Source organism: Plecotus auritus, assembly GCF_963455305.1.
Source record: "Plecotus auritus genome assembly, chromosome: 12".
NCBI classification, from domain to species: Eukaryota; Metazoa; Chordata; class Mammalia; order Chiroptera; family Vespertilionidae; genus Plecotus; species Plecotus auritus.
In genome coordinates, this window is record NC_137778.1 from 30,952,047 (window position 1) to 30,971,700 (window position 19,654).

At 40.0% G+C, this 19,654-nt stretch overlaps 1 protein-coding gene across 2 annotated transcripts; it reads right to left on the reverse strand.

Annotated features, from left to right (window-relative positions):
- Positions 1 to 378: 378 nt before the first annotated feature.
- ANP32E (acidic nuclear phosphoprotein 32 family member E) lies at positions 379 to 18,942 on the reverse strand. 2 transcript variants are annotated; one of them, XM_080649397.1, is made up of 8 exons: positions 17,328 to 17,700; positions 15,822 to 15,943; positions 15,445 to 15,594; positions 13,631 to 13,753; positions 11,131 to 11,296; positions 9,007 to 9,173; positions 5,852 to 5,924; positions 379 to 2,670 (listed from the first exon to the last, which is right to left on the reverse strand). In XM_080649397.1, exons 3-8 carry the CDS (start codon positions 15,592 to 15,594, stop codon positions 2,603 to 2,605), a joined length of 747 nt encoding a protein of 248 aa, XP_080505523.1. In that variant the 5' UTR covers positions 15,822 to 15,943; positions 17,328 to 17,700; the 3' UTR covers positions 379 to 2,602. The 2 variants fall into 2 exon arrangements, with proteins under 2 accessions (XP_080505523.1, XP_080505522.1); XM_080649396.1 differs by lacking the exons at positions 15,822 to 15,943; positions 17,328 to 17,700 and adding an exon at positions 18,508 to 18,942.
- Between the last annotated feature and the right edge of the window lie 712 nt (positions 18,943 to 19,654).

Here is a 19,654-nt window from a genome sequence, read left to right on the forward strand (position 1 = left end):
ATAAACATACAGTATAAATGGAGAGTTTGGACCCATTTTACAAAACTATTGATGTACAACAGGTTTATAACAACATTAGTTAACTATAAGTAATAATTCAACTGTAGGTAATAGATTTATTACTTCAAATCAAAATACAAAAAGTACTGGATCAATTTGCAACTCCAAAAGAAAAATTAAGAAAATCCAGAATTTTTTCTGCTTCTGGGGAAAAAAAATTAAGAAGGTAGATCATGAGTTATTAAATTGTAATGCTTCATATCACACCCAAGTGTTTAAATGAGTTAACTTCCAAGCTGTTTCTCAGTTTTTTAAAAAGATCTTCAATGCCCCCAATGGTGGTGTTCCAAAGTGAATATCATACACTGAAACTAATCATTAACAACAAATCTTCAATTTATTTGAAGCAAATCAGTTTCAAAAACTTTAAGTTACAGCAGTCTCAGAAAAAACAGGGAACAGTCAGAAACAATAAAAGAATACTCAGAAGTACTGCATTTTTTTTTTCTTTTAACACTGTCATGGCTTTATTCAAAACACAGTTGCACAAAAGTATTAACTTCAAAGATTTTTGAGAGTTTTGAGGAATTTAACACACTATATACACACTGCCATACAAAGAAGCATTAAAATAGGACCGAAAACTTCTACAAAATATAAAACCCACCCTTATTTGCATGAAAATATCACCCACAAAGCTAAATAAGTCTTAAAAGTTATTTGGAGGCTCTTAAGTATTGTTTACAAACCAAAGAACAATAATATTGATTGCACAATAAAATGATTGATAAGAAAGTCAATATATAAATTTAATTTTAAAAATAAGTATTTTATAATCTGGCAAACAATGTGATGAGAATTCTTAGGGACTAAAACAAGGGATTTCAATTGTTAAAAAGGAATAAAATGTTAGCTATTTGGATATTCGAATTCCCCCACTAAACTTATCCCAATAGTTTTAATTCAGTCATTTCGTGCCACTTTTTTAGCTTAAACTAAAAAAGAAGCAGTACTATACTCAGTAATTTAAATGTGTCCCAGTATGAAAGTGTAACTTCAGTTAATTTGCTGACACTAACAAAAAAACTTACAAATATTCAAAAGGGGAAAAAATTTAGAGAGCCAAGATTAAAAAAGCAATTGCCTTGAACATGGAGCCTCCATAACAAAAAGGGAGATGAACTTATTTACTCATATTATAATCAGTAGCCATATAAGAAAACACACTCGCACTTTTCCCAAATATTTTTCCATTTTTAATGGACATCCACTTGAAAACAAATCTTAATTTTAATATGGATTTAGTTTCAAATATTTTTCCATTGCCTAATATATTCCAATCAAATGCTATATCTGATAATGCTTTAAAACTATAGAAAGAATAATTAAAGGTTCTACTCAGAAAAAATTAGAAATGCTTGCAGAGTGGTAGCTAAGTCATTGGGAAGCTAACTTATAATTTGATTTGAATGTCTCATTAATTACCAACAGGCAATTATTCTGACTTTTGAGGAACACTATTGCTGCTTCCAAAAGCCCATCTGCTTCTTTTCTTTCTTCATCCTTCTACAGTCTGTACATCTTGTCAACCAAGAAAGATTTCCAGTAAGCAGAGTCTGTTGCATAAAACTGCATAGATAATAATATTCATATCTCAGAAAATACTCAGTTTGTTTCACTTAGCTTTTTAAAAACTGAGACAGGTCTGAAAAGGTAGTTGAGGTATAAGAATAAAGGTTTTCCTGGGTATTCATAAGTTTCCCCCCCCATTTGTTTTTTTGAGGAGAGGCAGGAGAGTGAAACAAGAAAGGAAGGTGATCGTAAAGGAATTGTTGAAAGGAAAATGAAAAATGCACACTTAAAAACAAAACAAAAACCAACCATTAGCATGTCATGCTCTTCATTCAGCTTGAGAACAAAGGGCTTCTCTGCATGTCTCTGAACTTACTATAAGCAATTTTTCCTTCAAAAATAAAATCTTATTAGCCACCTGGCTTAAAGGTTTCAGAAGCCTCCCCAAAAGCCAGGAACTATATTGTTGAATAGAACCTTTACTATTCTGCTCCTACTTTCCAAGTTACTCATGTGACAAAAGAGCACCCAAAATCCCTTAGCCAAAAAAGGGCATTGCCTTCCAAATGAAGATCTCTGGGTCACCTCTAAAAAAATAACCAACTTATCATTCAAGACTATTTTTATTTCATATTCCAGCTGACTGTAATTTCTGTTAATTCATAAATAACTTTAAAACCTTATGAATGAAATGCACCATACATACTATGCCTGTGCAAAAGCCATCATGTTTTAATTATGGGCTAAAATGACTAATAAGTAAAGTTTTATTAGAAAAATTAAGATTCTAAATAAACTGCTAGGGAATTTCACAATGGGGTCAATGAAAATTTTTCTCTACATATAATATGATCATTAACAGACTAGTAAATCTTATTTGGAATGATAAGGCAAAAATAGTAAAACCACACTTTTCCTATAAAAAGTTACACATTATCTTATTGTAGGGATAACTATTATACATGAAGAAACAAGATGTGACCACTCTATTGCACACCCAGGAATTTAGGGAAACTGGTCTTAGAATGATCTAGTCGTCATCTTCCTCTCCATCGTCTTCAGCATCTCGTTTCCGCTTTTCCCCTCGAAGACCTTCTTCTGAAAGAAGAGTGAAAGGAAAAGTATGAAATACTTAATTTTAGCAAATAAATATTTGTTAAATTACGAAGTTTGGATCTATCTTAGTGAAAAGTTATTGGTGTAAAAAAATGATAGGTTAAGTGTCCTCTGTGCATTTCTTTTCAACTTCAGTTGAAAGAACTTAATAGACTTAGAAATCCATAAATAATGGCAGCTTGCTATGCACCCTTGTGGCCAAATCGTTAAGTACAGGTCAAGAAATTAAGGGCTTGATATAATGGATTTATTAGTGAATTTTAAAATTTATTTTGAAAGGCCTAGGTAGAGTACCAGAGAGCAAATCTAAAAAGGGTATTATCGCGTTCAACTGTTTTTCCCTTCTAGAGAAGCCTTTATCCTCTCCAAAATGTTAAGACCCTGAAAAAAATTAATGAACTGATCTCAAAGACCCATTATCTTGCCTGGCCAGTGTACTCGGTGGTTGAGCATCAACCTATGAACCAGGGCGTCATGGTTTGATTCTCAGTCAGGGAACATGCCCAGGTTTCGGGCTCGAACCCCAGTAGGCAGGGTGAAGGAGGCAGCCGATGAATGATTTTTTCTCATCATTAATGTTTCTATTTCTCCCTTTCCCCCGTCCTCTCTGAAATCAAAAATATATTTTTTAAAAGAAATCCATTATCTCTTTATTCCTACTTTGAAAATAAATGTTATAAGCTGTTTTTCAATTGGAATTAATGAATACCCTGAGGGGAAAAAAAGGGGTTTTACCTTTCAAGGGAATTCTATGATATGTTGCCAAAATCAAAGAGATCAGTAGTAATTTTGATTTATAGAGTCAATCTTTAAAGTCCATGAATAGCTGTTACTTTAATTTTAGGATATCTTTTTCTTCTTTTTTTAATCTTTATCATTAAGTATTACAGATGTCTCTCCCTTTCCCTCCCCCCCATTGCCCTCCTCCATCTGGATCCTGCCCTACCCCAGGCCTTCACCATCCTACTGTTTGTGACCATCAGTAATGCATATAAGTTCTTTTAACCTCTTCCCACCATCCCCTCCCCTCTTCCGAGATTCATCTGTCTATGTTTCCATCCCTCTGTCTATTTTGTTCACTAGATTCCTTGTTCATTTATTTTCATTTTTTAGATTCAATTTTTTTTAAATATATTTTATCGATTTTTTTACAGAGAGGAAGGAAGAGGGATAGATAGTCAGAAACATCGATGAGAGAGAAACATCGATCAGCTGCCTCTTGCACACCTCCTACTGGGGATGTGCCCGCAACCAAGTTACATGCCCTTGACCGGAATCGAACCTGAGACCTTTCAGTCCGCAGGCTGATGCTCTATCCACAGAGCCAAACCGGTTTTGGCTTTTAGATTCAATTTTTGATAGATATGTATTCATTGCCATTTTATTGTTCACATTTTTTATCTTTTTCTTCTTCTTCTTATAGAAGACCTGTCAATATTTCATGTAATACTGGTTTGGTCATGATGAACTCCTATATCTTTTTCTTGTCAAGTTCTTTATCTGACCTTCAATTCTAAATGATAGCTTTGCTATGTAGAGTAGTCTTGGTTGTAGGTCCTTGTTTTTTATCACTTTGAATATTTCTTGCCACTCCCTTCTGGCCTGCAAAGTTTCTGTTGAGAAATCGGCTGACAGTCGTATGGATGCTCCCTTGTAGGTAACTAACTGCTTTTCTTTTGCTGCTTTTAAGATTCTCTTTGTCTTTAACCTTTGGCATTTTAATTATGAGATGTCTTGGTGTGGGCCTCTTTGGGTTCATCCTGTTTTGGACTCTCTGTGCTTCCTGAACTTATACGTCTATTTCTTTCACCAGGTAGGGGAAGTTTTCTTCATTATTTTTTTCAAACAGGTTTTCAATTTCTTGCTCCCTCTCTTCTCCTTCTGGCACCCCTATGATATGAATGTTGGTATGCTTGAAGTTGTCCTAGAGCAGGGGTGGGCAAACTTTTTGACTCGAGGGCCACAATGCGTTCTTAAACTGGACCAGAGGGCCGGAACAAAAGCATGGATGGAGTGTTTGTGTGAACTAATATAAATTCAAAGTGAAGGAGCGGAGGGGAGAGCAAGAAAACCCTCCGCTCTTTCGGCTCCGTGGGCCGGATAGAACAGCCGAACGGGCCGGATCCAGCCCACGGGCCGTAGTTTGCCCACGGCTGTAGAGGCTCCTTACACTATCTTTATATTTTTGGGTTCTTTTTTCTTTTTGCTCTTGATTGGGTGTTTTTTGCTTACTCATATTCCAAATCGTCGATTTGATTCTTGTCATCCTCTACTCTACTGTTGATTCCCTGTAAATTATTCTTCATTTCATTTAGTGTATCCTTCATTTCTGACTTCCTTTTGTATGTCCTTGAAGTTCTCATTAAGTCCCTTGAGCATGCTTAAAACCATTGCTTTGAACTCTGTATCTGGTAGTTTTCCTGCTTCCATTTCATTTAGTTCTTTTTTAAAATATATATATATTTATTGATTTCAGAGAGGAAGGGAGAGGGAGAGATAGAAATATCAATGATGAGAGAGAATCACTGATCAGAGCTGCCTCCTGTGCACCCCTTACTGGATCCTTTCAAGTTGCTTCCCCAGTGCTGGAGCTCAGAGGGAGTGAGTCTGTGCACGGGACCTTTAAGAGGAACTGCCAGGGACTCCAGCAGCCTCTGCGTCACTCCGCTGCAATCCCCACTGGTTTTGTGTGTGTGTGTGTGCTTACTGTTTAAAGTATTACAAATAGTAATGCATATGTTTCCTTTTTTTCCCCCCAATTGACCCACTGGTTTTTACAACCCGAAGTTACAGGGACTTCTCTTCCTGGCACTGGAACCCTGGGTTGAGGAGTCTTGTGTGGAGCTGGGATAGCCTTGCTCCTCACAGGGGAGTTCTGCAGCCAAGATATCCCTTCCGATTTTTAACCATCACACATTGGTGTTGGACCAGCCCATTCCACACCTCTGCCCCTCATACCAGTCTCAATGTGGCTTCTTTAATTCTCTAGTTGTAGGGCTTCTGTTCTGCCAAGGTTTCAGGTGGTTCTGAATGGTGGTTGTTCTGTGGTTTAGTTGTAATTTTGATGTGGTTGTGGCAGGAGGCAAATACTGCGTTTACCTATGCCGCCATATTGACCCTCCCCCTCTAATTTTAAAATATTTTTATGGCGAATATAACTCACCCTCTTCTTCTTCTTCTTCATCTTCTTCTTCTTCTTCTTCCCCTTCAACATAGTCATCGTCATCTTCTTCATCCTTGAAATTCAAATATTCAGTTTGAGAATAAATAAGCCATGACACAGATTTTCCAGTTTGATACTTATAATTTTAAAAACACATGAGACATTAATCACATTTATCCCTTGATAATTTAGAAAAGCCCAAGTTTAAAAAGCTAATTACTTCTCTGGAATTTGTTTTAAAGAAAATATGATTACAGTGCCTATTATAAGTCCTACATAAAGTCCTTCTTTATACATATTAATTCCTTACTTTTGAAGAAAAGCTGAAATAGAAATAAGACTCAAACTGCCCTGGCCAGGTGGCTCAGTTAGTTGGGGCATTATCCTGTATATCAAAAGGTTTCAGTTTGATTCCCAGTCAGGGCACATACCTAGGTTTCGGGTTCGATCCCCAGTCAAGGCACATACGGGAGGCAACTGATAGATGTTTCTATCTCACATTGATGTTTCTTTCTATATTTCTCCCTTCCTCTCTCTCGAAAATCAATAAAAAACATATCCTAAGGTGAAAATTAAAAAAAAAAAGACTCAAACAAAAGATACCTAATCAAATACCATTTCTATTTCCTTCTACTTTCTTTTTAAATCTCAATAGTCTCTGACACTTCCTTCCACTGGTTCTTAGTTTCTAAAAACAAGACCTCATTTTAAACACCCAAATTATTTCATCATAATTGAACATTTCTAGTCCCTGCTACCTGGTTACTACATTGACTTAATGTTGTATGTATTATCTTAGAGATTTTTGCTCTATACTTGACCATTCAGTTTTAGTTAATATTTCCCAATGTTCAATGGAATGATACACATAAACATTTGCAGTTAGCTAAAGGTCATTTTTTTTTATTATTCTTTTTTTTTTAAATATATTTTATTGATTTTTTACAGAGAGGAAGGAAGAGGGATAGATAGTCAGAAACATCGATGAGAGAGAAACATCGATCAGCTGCCTCCTGCACACCTCCCACTGGGGATGTACCCGCAACCAAGTCACATGCCCTTGACCGGAATCGAACCCGGGACCCCCCAGTCCGCAGGCCGACGCTCTATCCACTGAGCCAAACCGGTTTTGGCTAAAGGTCATTTTTAAATTACTTAATACTATATGGTCTTAAAAAAATGATTGACAGAGAAAATAAAAAGCCAAAGACAAAATAACATGAGTTCATTATTTTACTAAATAAATTAAAACTTAGGGGGAAAATACTCAAATTGCATATGGATTCAAATTAAACAGGTTGCCTTTCTCTATGAATACATAAAATACTTAAAAGTTCTTCATGATTCTATAGCTCCTAACTCACTAAGGGCCCAAACAAGTTTGAGTCCTATTTTTCCTCATATTAGTTTTATATTTAAAAGAGTATCAGAGAAAAATTACCATTAATCAGTGATATCGTCTATCTAACCAATGTAAGTCATTAGGAAAACAAATGAGAATACTAACAATTTCTAGTGTAAGATATTATTTTTAATAATAAAAACTTGTTTTAAATTATAAATTATGAAAATGAAACTCAATAAATTAACAATAGGAGAAACTCCCTTCCCTTAAAGATCTCACCATCTAGCAGAAAGTTGCCAAATAAACAAGTTTTTACAAAAGTGACTACAGGTAATAACAGAATTCTAATCAAGGTTCAAAGGTAACAGAGAAAGGAGTGATTGTCTATAAAAAAATTATAAAAAGCTTCAATGAGGCAACGCCAGAGCTGAGTTTGTGTTGTTTTTTTTTAATAAAGTAGAGCCTTTACAAAAAATACTTTCATTGATTTTTTAAGAGAAAGAGGAAGGGAGAGTGATAGAGAGGTAGAAACATTGATGAGAGAGAAACATCATCGACTGGCTGCCTCCTGCACACACAGTCTAGGGATGGAGCCTGCAATCGGGGCGTGTGCCCTGAAGGGGAATTGAATCACAATCTCTTGAAGCTCAACCACTGAGTCAAACAGGCTGGGCCAGAGTTGAGTTTTTAAAGATAACAATGTTTCTCTCTCACATCTATGTTTCTGTCTCTCTCGCTCTCCCCCTTCCACTCTCTATAAAAATCAATTTTGAAAAAACATATCCTTAGGTGAGCATTAAAAAAAATTTCATGGACTTGTACATAAAATCAGTGTACTCTATTTATGTTTATCTCAAAAAAAGAAAATTAATCAGAGGACATGGGTACAAAGTCATATTAATAGAATACTCACATTATATACAGACAGGAAGGCAAGAAATAGCTTCGTGTGACAATTTAATTTGGTCTTGAGGGAGACAAAGCCAGAGAAGGAAGCAGGGGCTAGATAATGAAGGGCCTTGTGTGTCTTGGTGGCAACAGGGACACATTAAAGGGTTTCAAGCAGGCTAGTATTTGCATTCAGAACACACAGGCAAGCACTGTGAAGACTACACCTTCGTGTGATGCTGTATTCAGAGAGAGCATTTAGAAAGCTACAACAAAGCACAGCAAGAAACCGGCCCCAGTGGCTTGGTTGGTTGGGCATCATCCCAGGCACCAAAAGGTTGCCAGTTTGATTCTCAGGCGGGTGGAGTACCTGGGTTGGGGGTTTGATCCTTGGTCAGGAGGGAATGGAGGGCGGCCCATCAATGTCTCTCTCTCTCTCTCTTACCCCCTCCTCCTTCTCCCCAAGCATGTCCTTGGGTAGAGGTTTTTTAAAAAAGCATAAGCAAGAAATACTTAGGGTAAAGAAAAGTTTTCATGAGTGCCTACAATGTGCTAGCAACTAGATACTTCATAGGTATTATTTTGTTAAATCCTTAAACAATCCTACGAGATTGGTATAATTTAAGTTTTATAAATACACTAACTGAGACTCAGAAACAGTTGTAAAATGTTTCCATCACACCATGCTGCTGAGTGCAAAATGGATTTGGAAGGTATTTGGGAGGTAAAATCAATAGATGTTTATGATTATCTGAATATGGTATGAACTGAGGGGAGAGGGGGAGAAAAATGACAGGCAGACAGACACATGCACCCCCACAGGTTAGAAATAACTCAGATTTCTACACACCTTACTTTTTATAGTACTTAGTTCTATGCTTAAATAACTAATTTTCAGTGCAGGTAAGAAGGGTCTGTTCACCTGAATTTCTTCTCTCATTAAGTATGAGAGGCCCACTTCCTCTTCTCCCTCTCCCAATTCTGAGCCTGCTTCATCTTCCTCCTCATCCTCTTCTTCTTCCTCCTCCTCTTCCTCATATCCTTCAGGTGGACCTGCTTCATCTTCCTCTTCATCATCTTCATCTCCATCTTTAAAAGTATTTTCAGAGATAGGCAAATGGCTGGGCAAATGTTTCTTGATAATATATTGAGTCTTTTAACCCTTGCCCCAATCACTTCAAACTCTTAAGCAAATGGGTAGGAGGTATCTCAGGGTGATTTTATTTCTTAAAATGTCCTCTTTATAACACCCATATTTACTACTTGAAAAATACGGTTTCTATATACTGAAAATTTTCCAACATATAGCTTTTCATCAAAATATTACATGTACTAAAGTTTATTTTACTTTGTGGACACTTCAAAACCTGCTTGTCCATCATTCCATCACTTTATGACATTGTTTATCCACCAAATTCTTTTCAAATAATAGTAACAAAGTGTACCATTACTAATAACAGCTATTTTATCCATCTTATCTGTTAGTCAACCATTTTCCCAAAAATATATATTCACTATCTAATTCTAGAACATTTCCATCAACTCCAAAGTAACCCCAAATCCATTAGCACTCACCCTTCTCCTCTCCCCTAGCCCTGGCAAACAATAATCTACTTTGTATCTCTGTGAATTTGCCTACTCTGGACATTTCAATATAAATAGTTATACAATATGTAGCCTTTTGTGTCTGGCTTCTTTAACTTAGTAGGTTTTCAAGGTTCACTCTGGTATCAATACTTCTTTCATTTTTATGGCTGAATATAATTCCATTCTATATATATATAGCATTTTGTTTTTCTACTTAACAATTGATGAACATGGGTTGTTTCTACTTAGTGGCTATTATAGATAACTAGTGCCCCGGTGCATGGATTCCTGCACATTGAAAGGAAATTAATTAGAAGGTGGCCAGCAGGGCGGGACTGGGTGAGACAGCCTGGACACGCCCTGGAGCAAACCTCCTGTGGTCCCTCCCTGGACAGCTGCACCTGGGGTGGTCCCATGGCTCAAAGGGCATCTGCAGAGCAGGGTCCCTCTAGCAGGTGGGGTCCCTCGGCCTGGCCTATGGGGATCAGGCTGAAACCAGCTCTCTGACATCCCCTGAGAGATCCCAGAGTGCAAGAGGGTGGTTCTTGGGTGACACACCCCAGAACTGGGCTCCCTCTTCTCTGGTTCCAGGGTGGGATCACCCGAGAACCACTGCTGCCAAGTCTCCGCAGCTCAGCAGCTCCTGCGTTGAGCATCTGCCCCCTGGTGGTCAGTACGCATCATATCTACCAGTCGGAGAGTAAGAAGGTCAGATGGTTGCTTAGCCTTTTATACACATAGACTAGTGGCCAGGTGCACGAAATTCGTGCATGTTAAAAGAGAATTAATTAGAGGAAATAATTTAATATTGCTATTTGCCCTTTCTCTATAATAGAAGTGTCAGAGATGAAAGAAAACTAGTAAAATGTATATGAAAACCTTCCTCCTGTCAGAGTCTGAGGCACACCACGGGACCCAGAGTCAAGTCCCTACCCACCCACATGCACCTCAAAATCATGTGAGACCCAGACCCAGCCGGCCACCACCCCCATTGGGCTAGATCCAGACCCAGCCAGTTCCACCCTTGTCAAGCCCTGCCAGGCAGGGGACATAGCCTCAGGTCCCCTGGCCCAGCGCCAGGTCCCTCTTTATTAGATAGGATACTGTGATGAATGGGATTTTTTAAAGTACTATTTTAAAAGTTGCAAAAAAACCTTAACGTAACAAAAATAAATAAATAAATAAATAAATAAATAAATAAATAAATATTGCCACTTTTACTGGGTGGCTTATAACAGATATATAAAATTTCATGGAACCTGATATAATAATCATTAAATGCCCCCAAAGCTATCAGAAATCTCAAAGAATACAGTACTAGGGCTATGGGTTTCTAAATGTTTCTTGTCTTACTAACATCTTTTTTTCCCTACACCTAAATATCCATGCCCAATCTAATTTGCCTGGTTAGAGTGCAAGCTATAATTGTGGCACATTTATGAGTATTATGAATAATTACCCTCATCATCCTCTGCTCCTGAGTCTGGTGCTTCGTTATCCTCCTGATCAAATCCATCTAAGTAGGTGATTTGCTGCAGCAGTTCAAAAATACTCTCTCTATAATCTTCTAGGGTTGTGATCTCACAGTTAAACAAGTCAAGACTTTTCAAATTTTTAAGATTTTGCTGGAAAAATAAAAAGTTAAAACTTACAATCAAGATGTAAAGTATCTTGTTATTTTCTTTTAACTCATGAACCAGAAAACATATATTGAAATCAAGAGGATGATTTTTGAATCTTTAGAATTTTATAATGAAGTGTTATTATATCAAACACAGCCAGTTCTCTTAACAAAGCACTGGCATGCTAACTCCACAGAAGAAGGAACTTGGTTGTGTTCAACTGCTGTGTCTCCAGCACCTGGCTTAGTGCCTTACTTATAAAAGGCACCCAATATATTTGTTGAGCGAATCTATGCACAGATAGGCAACAATAATAACATGTTTAGTTTAAATCCACAAACTTACTTTCAACAATTTCAACCTCTTCACAAACTTTTTAAAAATCAAAGCAACAATTTTCACTTTATCTTCTTTTCCTTTCCTCATACTAGGAAACAAATGAGCAAATAATGAAATAACTAAAAAAAAAGTCAAGAAGAAAGGAAAAGGAATAGAATTTAAGAAAATACTAGAAATTTTCAGACCAGATATTCAACTCTTAAAGTTGATAATACAATAAATTTCTCATGGGTTTAAAAAATTATCTGAATGTTTTACTCAAAAGGAAAAGAAAGCCTTAACCATCTGGATCAATGATTTTCAACCAGTGTGCTGCAAGAATTTTTAAAACATGCAATACCTGACTAGTCAGGGGCACTGAACTCTTTTCCCTTAGATTGTCAAATAAAAAAATGACAACATGCCCTAGCCGGTTTGGCTCAGTGGATGGAGCCATGGCCTGTGGACCAAAGAGTCCCGGGTTTGAGTCCAGTCAAGGGCACGTACCTTGGTTGCAGGCTCCTCCCTGGCCTGGGCCCTGGTCGGGGTTTGTTCAGGAGGCAACCAATCGATGTGTTTCTCTCACATTGATGTTTCTCTCTGTCTTTCCCTCTCTTCAACTCTCTCTAAAAATTAATGGAAAAATATCCTCAGGTGAGGTTATAAATAAATAAATAAATAAATAACAACACAACACTAGCCGCCTGGTGTGAATGCCCTGTCTTGAACCATAAATATGTATGTCATATAATAGAGTTGCATCTTATTGGTCACATCACATAAGGTTGTGTCTGATTAGTTAATTCTTGATACCAGAAATTCTGTATAGGCACCTGATTTTTTAAAAAGTCAACTTTGGAGCAAAAGGGTAGGTAATTACTTTTTTTTTTTTCTGTTAATCATTCAAAATGCTATCTTTTTTTTTGGTCAGATCAGCAAAACATATATTTTTTGGTGTGCAGCAGAACTTTATAATTACTTTATGTGTGCCATGAGATGAAAAAGGCTGAAAATCGCTGATCTAGATCATAATATATAAGAAATTCAGAAGTTTCAAAAGAATGAAATAGAAATCAATAGGATAACCTCTCCTGATATTTAAATATTTGTCTAAATATTATCAGTATTTTTCACAATAAGCAGAGATAAAAATTTCTGATATATATGAATTTCTATTTTTATTCTGATAGGTAATGTCAATGAAAATTGTTATTCAAAGTTCTACGAATATAATATCTATTTTTTAGAAATTAGAAACCATCTGAAATTTTTCAGTGTTTCCCATAGTCTTCTAATATTGGTGTCTCATTTGAAAGTGACTGATTAAACTTTATTGTACCTTCCCATCTCCTTTTACTTCTTTCCTTCCAGTATGGTATCCATTGTATGCCTTTTTACCTTCTTATTTATATTCTTTTTTTAAAAAAAATTTTTATTGATTTCAGAGAGGAAGGGAGAAGGAGAGAGATAGAAACATCAATGATGAGAGAGAATCATTGATCAGCTGCCTCCTGCACACCCCCTACTGGGGATCGAGCTGGCAACCCAGGCACGTGCCCTTGACTGGAATCTAACCCAGAAAACTTCAGTCCACAGGCTGATATTCTATCCACTAAGCCAAACCAGCTAGGGCTTTATTTATATTCTTGTATTCTACTAATGAATAAAACAAAAATATATGTCTAAGTAAATGAGCAATATTTTTCTGTTCCTGCTAAGATATATATATATATATATATATATATATATATGCCATATATATATATATATATATGCATGCATGTTATACACACACACACACACACACACACACACACATATATATATATATAGTATCCAAAAAAAATGTATATACACTTTAACAGCTGATAGCTCAATTTTGAAAATGAAATGTGTTTTAATAAACACTGCCTTTATAATTATCCAAAGTGTGTGTATACTTTTTTGGACACCCTATATATGCAAATCTCAGAAAATTCAACCAAAAAAGCAAGCCCAGAGACAAATCTTTCCACTTACCAGAGCTTCTAGTGCACTGAGATCTTTTATTTTGTTTCCACTCAGATTGAGGTGGGTAAGATTAGGACATTTCTCTGCCAGGACTTCCAACCCTCCAGAAATTCTATTGTTACTAAGTTCCAACTATATATTCAACATGGGGAAGAAACAAAGAATGGTGAAGACTTAGGACAGATCAAAGATTTTAAAAATACATCAATTTGACAGAAAGCATTTGTCATTCTCTCTGGCTTCAAGACTGTCACAAGAAATTAATTTCCAAATTCCACCTACAACCACCAAATAGTGTGTTAAAACTTCTGTGTGAACGGATGCTTGATTTATGATGGGTTATATCCAGATAAACCCACCATTGTAAGTTGAAAATATTGCAAGTCAAAAATGCATTAGCCGAAACCGGTTTGGCTCAGTGGATAGAGCGTCGGCCTGCGGACTGAAGGGTCCCGGGTTCGATTCCGGTCAAGGGCATGTACCTTGGTTGCGGGCACATCCCCAGTGGGGGGTGTGCAGGAGGCAGCTGATCGATGTTTCTCTCTCATCGATGTTTCTGACTCTCTGTCCCTCTCCTTTCCTCTCTGTGAAATATCACTAAAATAGATTTAAAAAAAAACACACACACAAAAAAAAATGCATTGAATGCCCCAGCCGGTTTGTTCAGTGGTTAGAGCACTGGCCTGCAGACCAAAGGGTCACAGGTTCCATTCCCAGTCAAGGGCACATACCTCGGTTGCAGCTCAATCCCCAGCCCAGGTCAGGGCACATGCGGCTGGCAACCAATTGATGTGTCTCTGTCACATAGATGTTTCTCTCTCTCCCTTCTCCCTCCCTTCCATTCTCTCTAAAAATCAATGGGAAAATATCCTCACATAAGGATTAAAAAAAAAAAAATGCATTCAATACAGCTAACCTAGCAACATCATAGCTTATGCTTAGCCTATCACATGCTCAGAATACTTACATTAATTAGCCTACGGTTGGGCAAAATCATCTAATACAATTAACATATATACTGTAGGATATCAGTTGTTTACCCTCATGATCGTGTGTCTGACTGGGAGCTGTGGCTCATTGCCACTGCCCAGCATCACAAGAGAGTAACATACGCCATATTGCTAGCCCAGTAACAGATCAAAATTCAAAACTGGTAGTGCAGTTTCTACTTAATGCATATTGCTTTCACACCATCATTAAGTCAAAAAGTTGTAAGTCAAACCACTGTAGGCCGGGTACTGTTGGTATAATGTCTCCTAATGTAGGTTTGGTTCCAATTGTTTAATAGTTGGATTTTATGTTTCAGAGGAAAACTTTAAGTTGAAAATGTTAAGTTGAAATTCATACCATAAAGCAATTCATTATTAAATATAAATTTCTATAAGCAGCTGACATGGCTCAGTGGTTGAGTGTCGACCTATGAACCAGGAGGTCATTGTTCAATTTCCTGTCAGGGCACATGCCTGGGTTGCGGGATTGATTCCCATTGTAGGGTGTGCAGGAGGCAGCTGATCAATGATTCTCTCTCATCACTGATGTTTCTATCTCTCCCTCTCCTCCCTTCTTCTCTGAAATCAATATATATTAAAATGTATATATTAAATAAAATAAATTTATAAAAGCAATTATTACAGCTGATTCCAAAATTCTACATAGCCATTTTGCTTACCTCTAGAAACTTAGAACCTTTTAGTTAAAAAGCAGAATAGTAAAAATATAATAATAATAAGGCAGAATAGTCATTCCATTTGGTAAAAAAACAACAACCAAGAATAGTCCTTGGCATTCAAATCATGATGCTTTGATGCCTAATGTCAACTTACCTTTCGAAGTTTATTTAAGTTGGGAAGCCGGGCCAGTGAACTTAGTTCCACATTAATCATACTCAGAAACTCTAATTTTTTAAAAGTATCATTGAGGCCCTCAATTTCCCCATTGACACAACGGCAATTATCAAGGACTAACTGTGTCATCTGTAAGAGAGAACAAGAATGATTCTTTAGTTTGCAGTCTGTTTAGCAAAACACCTGGGGTCCAGACACTCTGGAAAAATGAATATTAAAACCACCAATCCCTCTTTTCATTCTCCAAAACTATTGAAATATAGTCAACCAGTCATCACTATAAGTTAACCCTTTAAATTTAAACGTGGACTAAGAAGGTTAATGTCTGCTTCAAATCACTGATGAACTAAAAACACCTTTGAAGAAAGGTCCCATGTGAAACTTGTTTCCAACTCTGATGAGAACTCTCAACATCAGGGCATATGTTTATGCAGTGAGGGGATACCGAGGCTACCGGGAAAGGATGCGAGTGCGCTGCCTGAAAACAGTAGAGAGAAGAAAGGAAATTATTTTTTCACTTTTTTCAGTTTAATCCCCCTTATCTTTGGTTGATAAATGCCACCAAAACTCAAAAATACCTTGTTACCCTCCAAGAAATGTTAGAAAGCTCCTCCTGCCCTATCTGGTTTGGCTCAGTGGATAGAGCATTGGATTGTGGACTGGAAGGTCCCGGTTTGGATTCCAGTCAAGGGCACATGCTTGGGTTGCAGGTTCAATCCCCAGTGGGGGGCGTGCAGGAAGCAGCTGATCAATGATTCTCTCTCATCATTGATGTTTCTTGTCTCTCTCTCCCTCTCCCTTCCTCTCTGAAATCAATAAAAAAATATTTACTTATTTATTTTTTAAAGAAAGCTCCTCCTGAGACAACCCAGCTTTTGGATGTTATTTGTTCTAACATCGAGGCCAAACAATACCACCCAGAATGATACATCGTTGACAAAATGTTCATTTCTCCCTGCCATCTTGGTAGCATTTTTGTGACTTTCTCCCCATTGTTGGGAGGAGACAGGTGGTGGCTGGATCCCTAGGTCAGAGTTGCAGAACAAAACTTTCTGGTGTGGGCCTAAACGGACTTAATCTTAAGGGGGAGGCAGAAGACCCTGACTCTCCATTCCCACTAGGTTCCAAGTATTGTGAGTGCTCAAGTTAGCAACAAGGAGTGCCACCTTCTCTACTTGAAAGTGTCTTCGACATAATTACTTCAGTGAGCAGAGAAGGCATCATGATCTGTTTATAGAGACGAGGAAGCCAAACCCCAGAGGGTGAGAATGCCTTGCCTGGTGTCAGACAGAATGTGGGAGCGGGGGAGAGGGCCACCAGGTTTGGTGTCAGAACACCAGTTCCTCCACCTGAATAACTGCATGGTCCTGGGACTCCACTAACACAATCTACCTCGCCAGTGTGTCTGAAGGAGTCAAGTGCATAGCAAAGAGGAACAGGGCTTTGTAAACTGGGCAGAGCTATGCAAATACACGACCGTTATTACACCAGAGGGGAGGAAGGAGAGGCTACAAAAAGGCAACATCCGGGCACTCGCCAAAACTGGAAAGGAAATTACTTCCATAGCCCTAGGTACAAGAGTGTGGGGGCAGGGGTAACTGCGATAGGATAGGTAAAAGAATGGTGGGGGTATAAATCCACTTTTCCATCCCAAGCCTTAAAAAGGCGTTCTAAATGTGAGCTTCTGAGAGACAGCTTTTAAGTTTGTTTTTTTCTGCAGCCCCCAAAGAGTAGGTGCTAGAAAACTTCCAGTTATCCCGGAGATAATAGCGACTGTTTCCTCCTCCCTGCCACCTGCCAATTCCAGGGAAACAAACTTCTTTTAAAAGTGCACGCCGCCGCCGCCGCCGGACAGACCCTACCCATCCTTTCCGCTGGTGTGCACAGCACCGCCCCCACGCCGCTGAGAAAATTATATCCCTATGTCCCAATTCTTGCATTTATCTCAGAGGCCGCAGTGAAGACTCTTGACGCTTTCCTCCGTGATCAGAAGTGCGAGGTTCCCCTCAGGTCACCGGCCCCACTCTGGCGACCTGCCTCTCCGACCGACGGAAACCCCACAAGGGGCGGGGAATCCCCACGGAAAAATGGGGTCGCCTCCCAGTGACGCCTCCGGCCCGGGCGGGATGGGCTGGGTGAAGCCGGAGAGGCACCCTCGGAAAGGAGGCGGAAACGCTCCCGCCCGACCCCCCAAAAGTTGACCGCAACCCCGCCTCGCGTGGCCCCTCCCAACCCGTCCCTTTAAGGCGACAGCGGCGAGCGCGCATCATTTAGTTTCGCCGAGCCCATCTTTAAAGCACAAAACCCCTACGACCCATGTGTTGAGTTTTGTGGAACCGTCTCCAGGGATCAAATTCGGAGCTGCGGCCACCACAAGACCAGACGAATACCGCGGGGAAGGAGACTACTCCTCGAGTCCCCTCCCCAACACCGAGTACAGCGACGAGTCCCCAAAACTTATCCGCGGCCGGAGAGCCGGCCGCTGACCCAGATTCCGCCTGCGCGGTCGGCGCGCGCGCTTCCCCCGGGGAGTGGGCGCCGCGGGCGGGTGGTCCACGACCTCCGGAGCGACCCCAGCCTGCGCGACGCGACGTCTGCAGACGCCCAGGGGCCTCCAGACCGGGCCGCCCCACCCCCCAAAAAAGAGGGCAGCACCGTAGAAAAGTTGGACTAACTTCTCAGGCGACGATGGCTGCGGCAGGGGCGAGTGGGACTCGGGGTCGCGCCCACGCCGCCTGTCCCCAGGAGGAGGAACTTGGGGAGCCGAGCGGCCCCCGACACCCTGCTTCCCGCCCCCACGAGGCCAGGACGCCTGAAAGGAGAATGGGACTGAGCCCCCATGCACACACAAAAAAGCCCCTAGAAACTTAAACCCTTCGCCATTTTAAGTAAAAGATATTAATGATTTAAACTTCAAATTAAATATTTCCTGGGGTTGGGGTTAATTCATTACCCCTTCCCACACATACACCCAGGCCCCCCCGAAACCCGATCCTCCGAATACTGGCTGGTGGGGAAGGGGAGGGGGCTGAGTCATCTCACCTCCTCTGGGGCTCGGTTCCTTAACTCCAGGTTAATCCTCGTCTTCATCTCCATGTCCTCCTCCTGTCTTCCGCTCCTCCTCTCCTCCGTTACCCGGTCCTGCCTTTCCCACTACCCCCAACCCTCAAATTTAAAAGATTTGGAAATGAATGAAAAGAAACGCAAATATAAACGCCCACCACCAGCAGATAGGTGTGGGGGAGAAAGAAGAGAATGGCAAATGGAGTCCAAGGAGTTGGGACTCTAACTCGGCTGCCAACACCTCCTTGTCCACACACTCGCGCGCGCACTCACATGCACACACACACACACACACGCACACACACGCACACACATACACACACCCGCAGTTCCTTCCCCTTCAATGGCTGCTGAGAGACTGAGCCTCCATGACACGACACCGCCAACCCCCTGGCCCACACTCCACCCACCTCCCGAATGTATTGGTTAATGCTTCAACATCGCACTATTCCATTGGACAGCACAAATGTCTATCAGCCTCGAGGGCGGACCTGAACCAGCAATGCTGTGTCTATTAGCTACAACCAAGCGCGCAGTTAACTCCGATAGGTCCAGGAGGGTGTTCGTCCTGGGAAATTATTTTGAATCCCACTAGCCCCCCTACTTTTCTTTGTGTGATTGGCGCGCTTTCTCTAGGCTCTCCGGCGGTTCTGATGCTTGTTGCGTTTGTTTGGGTGTTTTGTTTTGTTTTCTTCTTTATGTTCTTAGTGTTAAAGGGAGAAAGAAAGCATCCTTCTTACGTGCCCAAGTTGCGAGATTGGCTATTCACCACACAGCACGCACTGGCTCTTGGCGATTTGAAAGCACAGCTCCGTCTTTGTAGGCAAGGTGCACAGCAACATGCATGCACATCACATAGAAAGCATGCCTTCCTGGCACTGCCCTGCCGGGTCAGGCTTCTGGTGCAGAACCAGAGGCGGGATAAAAATGGTATTTTAGCCCTAGCCGGTTTTTCTCAGTGGATAGGGCATCAGCCTGCGGACTGAAGGGTCCTGGGGTTCGATTCGGGTCAAGGGCACATGCCTGGTTTGCGGGCTGGATCCCCAGTGGGGAGCGTGCAGGAGGCAGCGATCAATGAGTTTCCCTCATCATTGATGTTTCTATCTCTCCCTCTCCCTTCCTCTCT

What these genes read in the sequence shown, in the direction of transcription:
- ANP32E (XM_080649396.1), bottom strand. Translation starts at nt 18,561, where the DNA reads ATGGAGATGAAGACGAGGATTAACCTGGAGTTAAGGAACCGAGCCCCA. An exon ending in TCAGTGCACTAGAAGCTCTG is followed by an intron (nt 11,297 to 13,630) that starts GTAAGTGGAAAG and finishes TTATTTTTCCAG; the next exon opens with CAAAATCTTAAAAATTTGAA. An exon ending in TAATGAGAGAAGAAATTCAG is followed by an intron (nt 5,925 to 9,006) that starts GTGAACAGACCC and finishes TTGAATTTCAAG; the next exon opens with GATGAAGAAGATGACGATGA.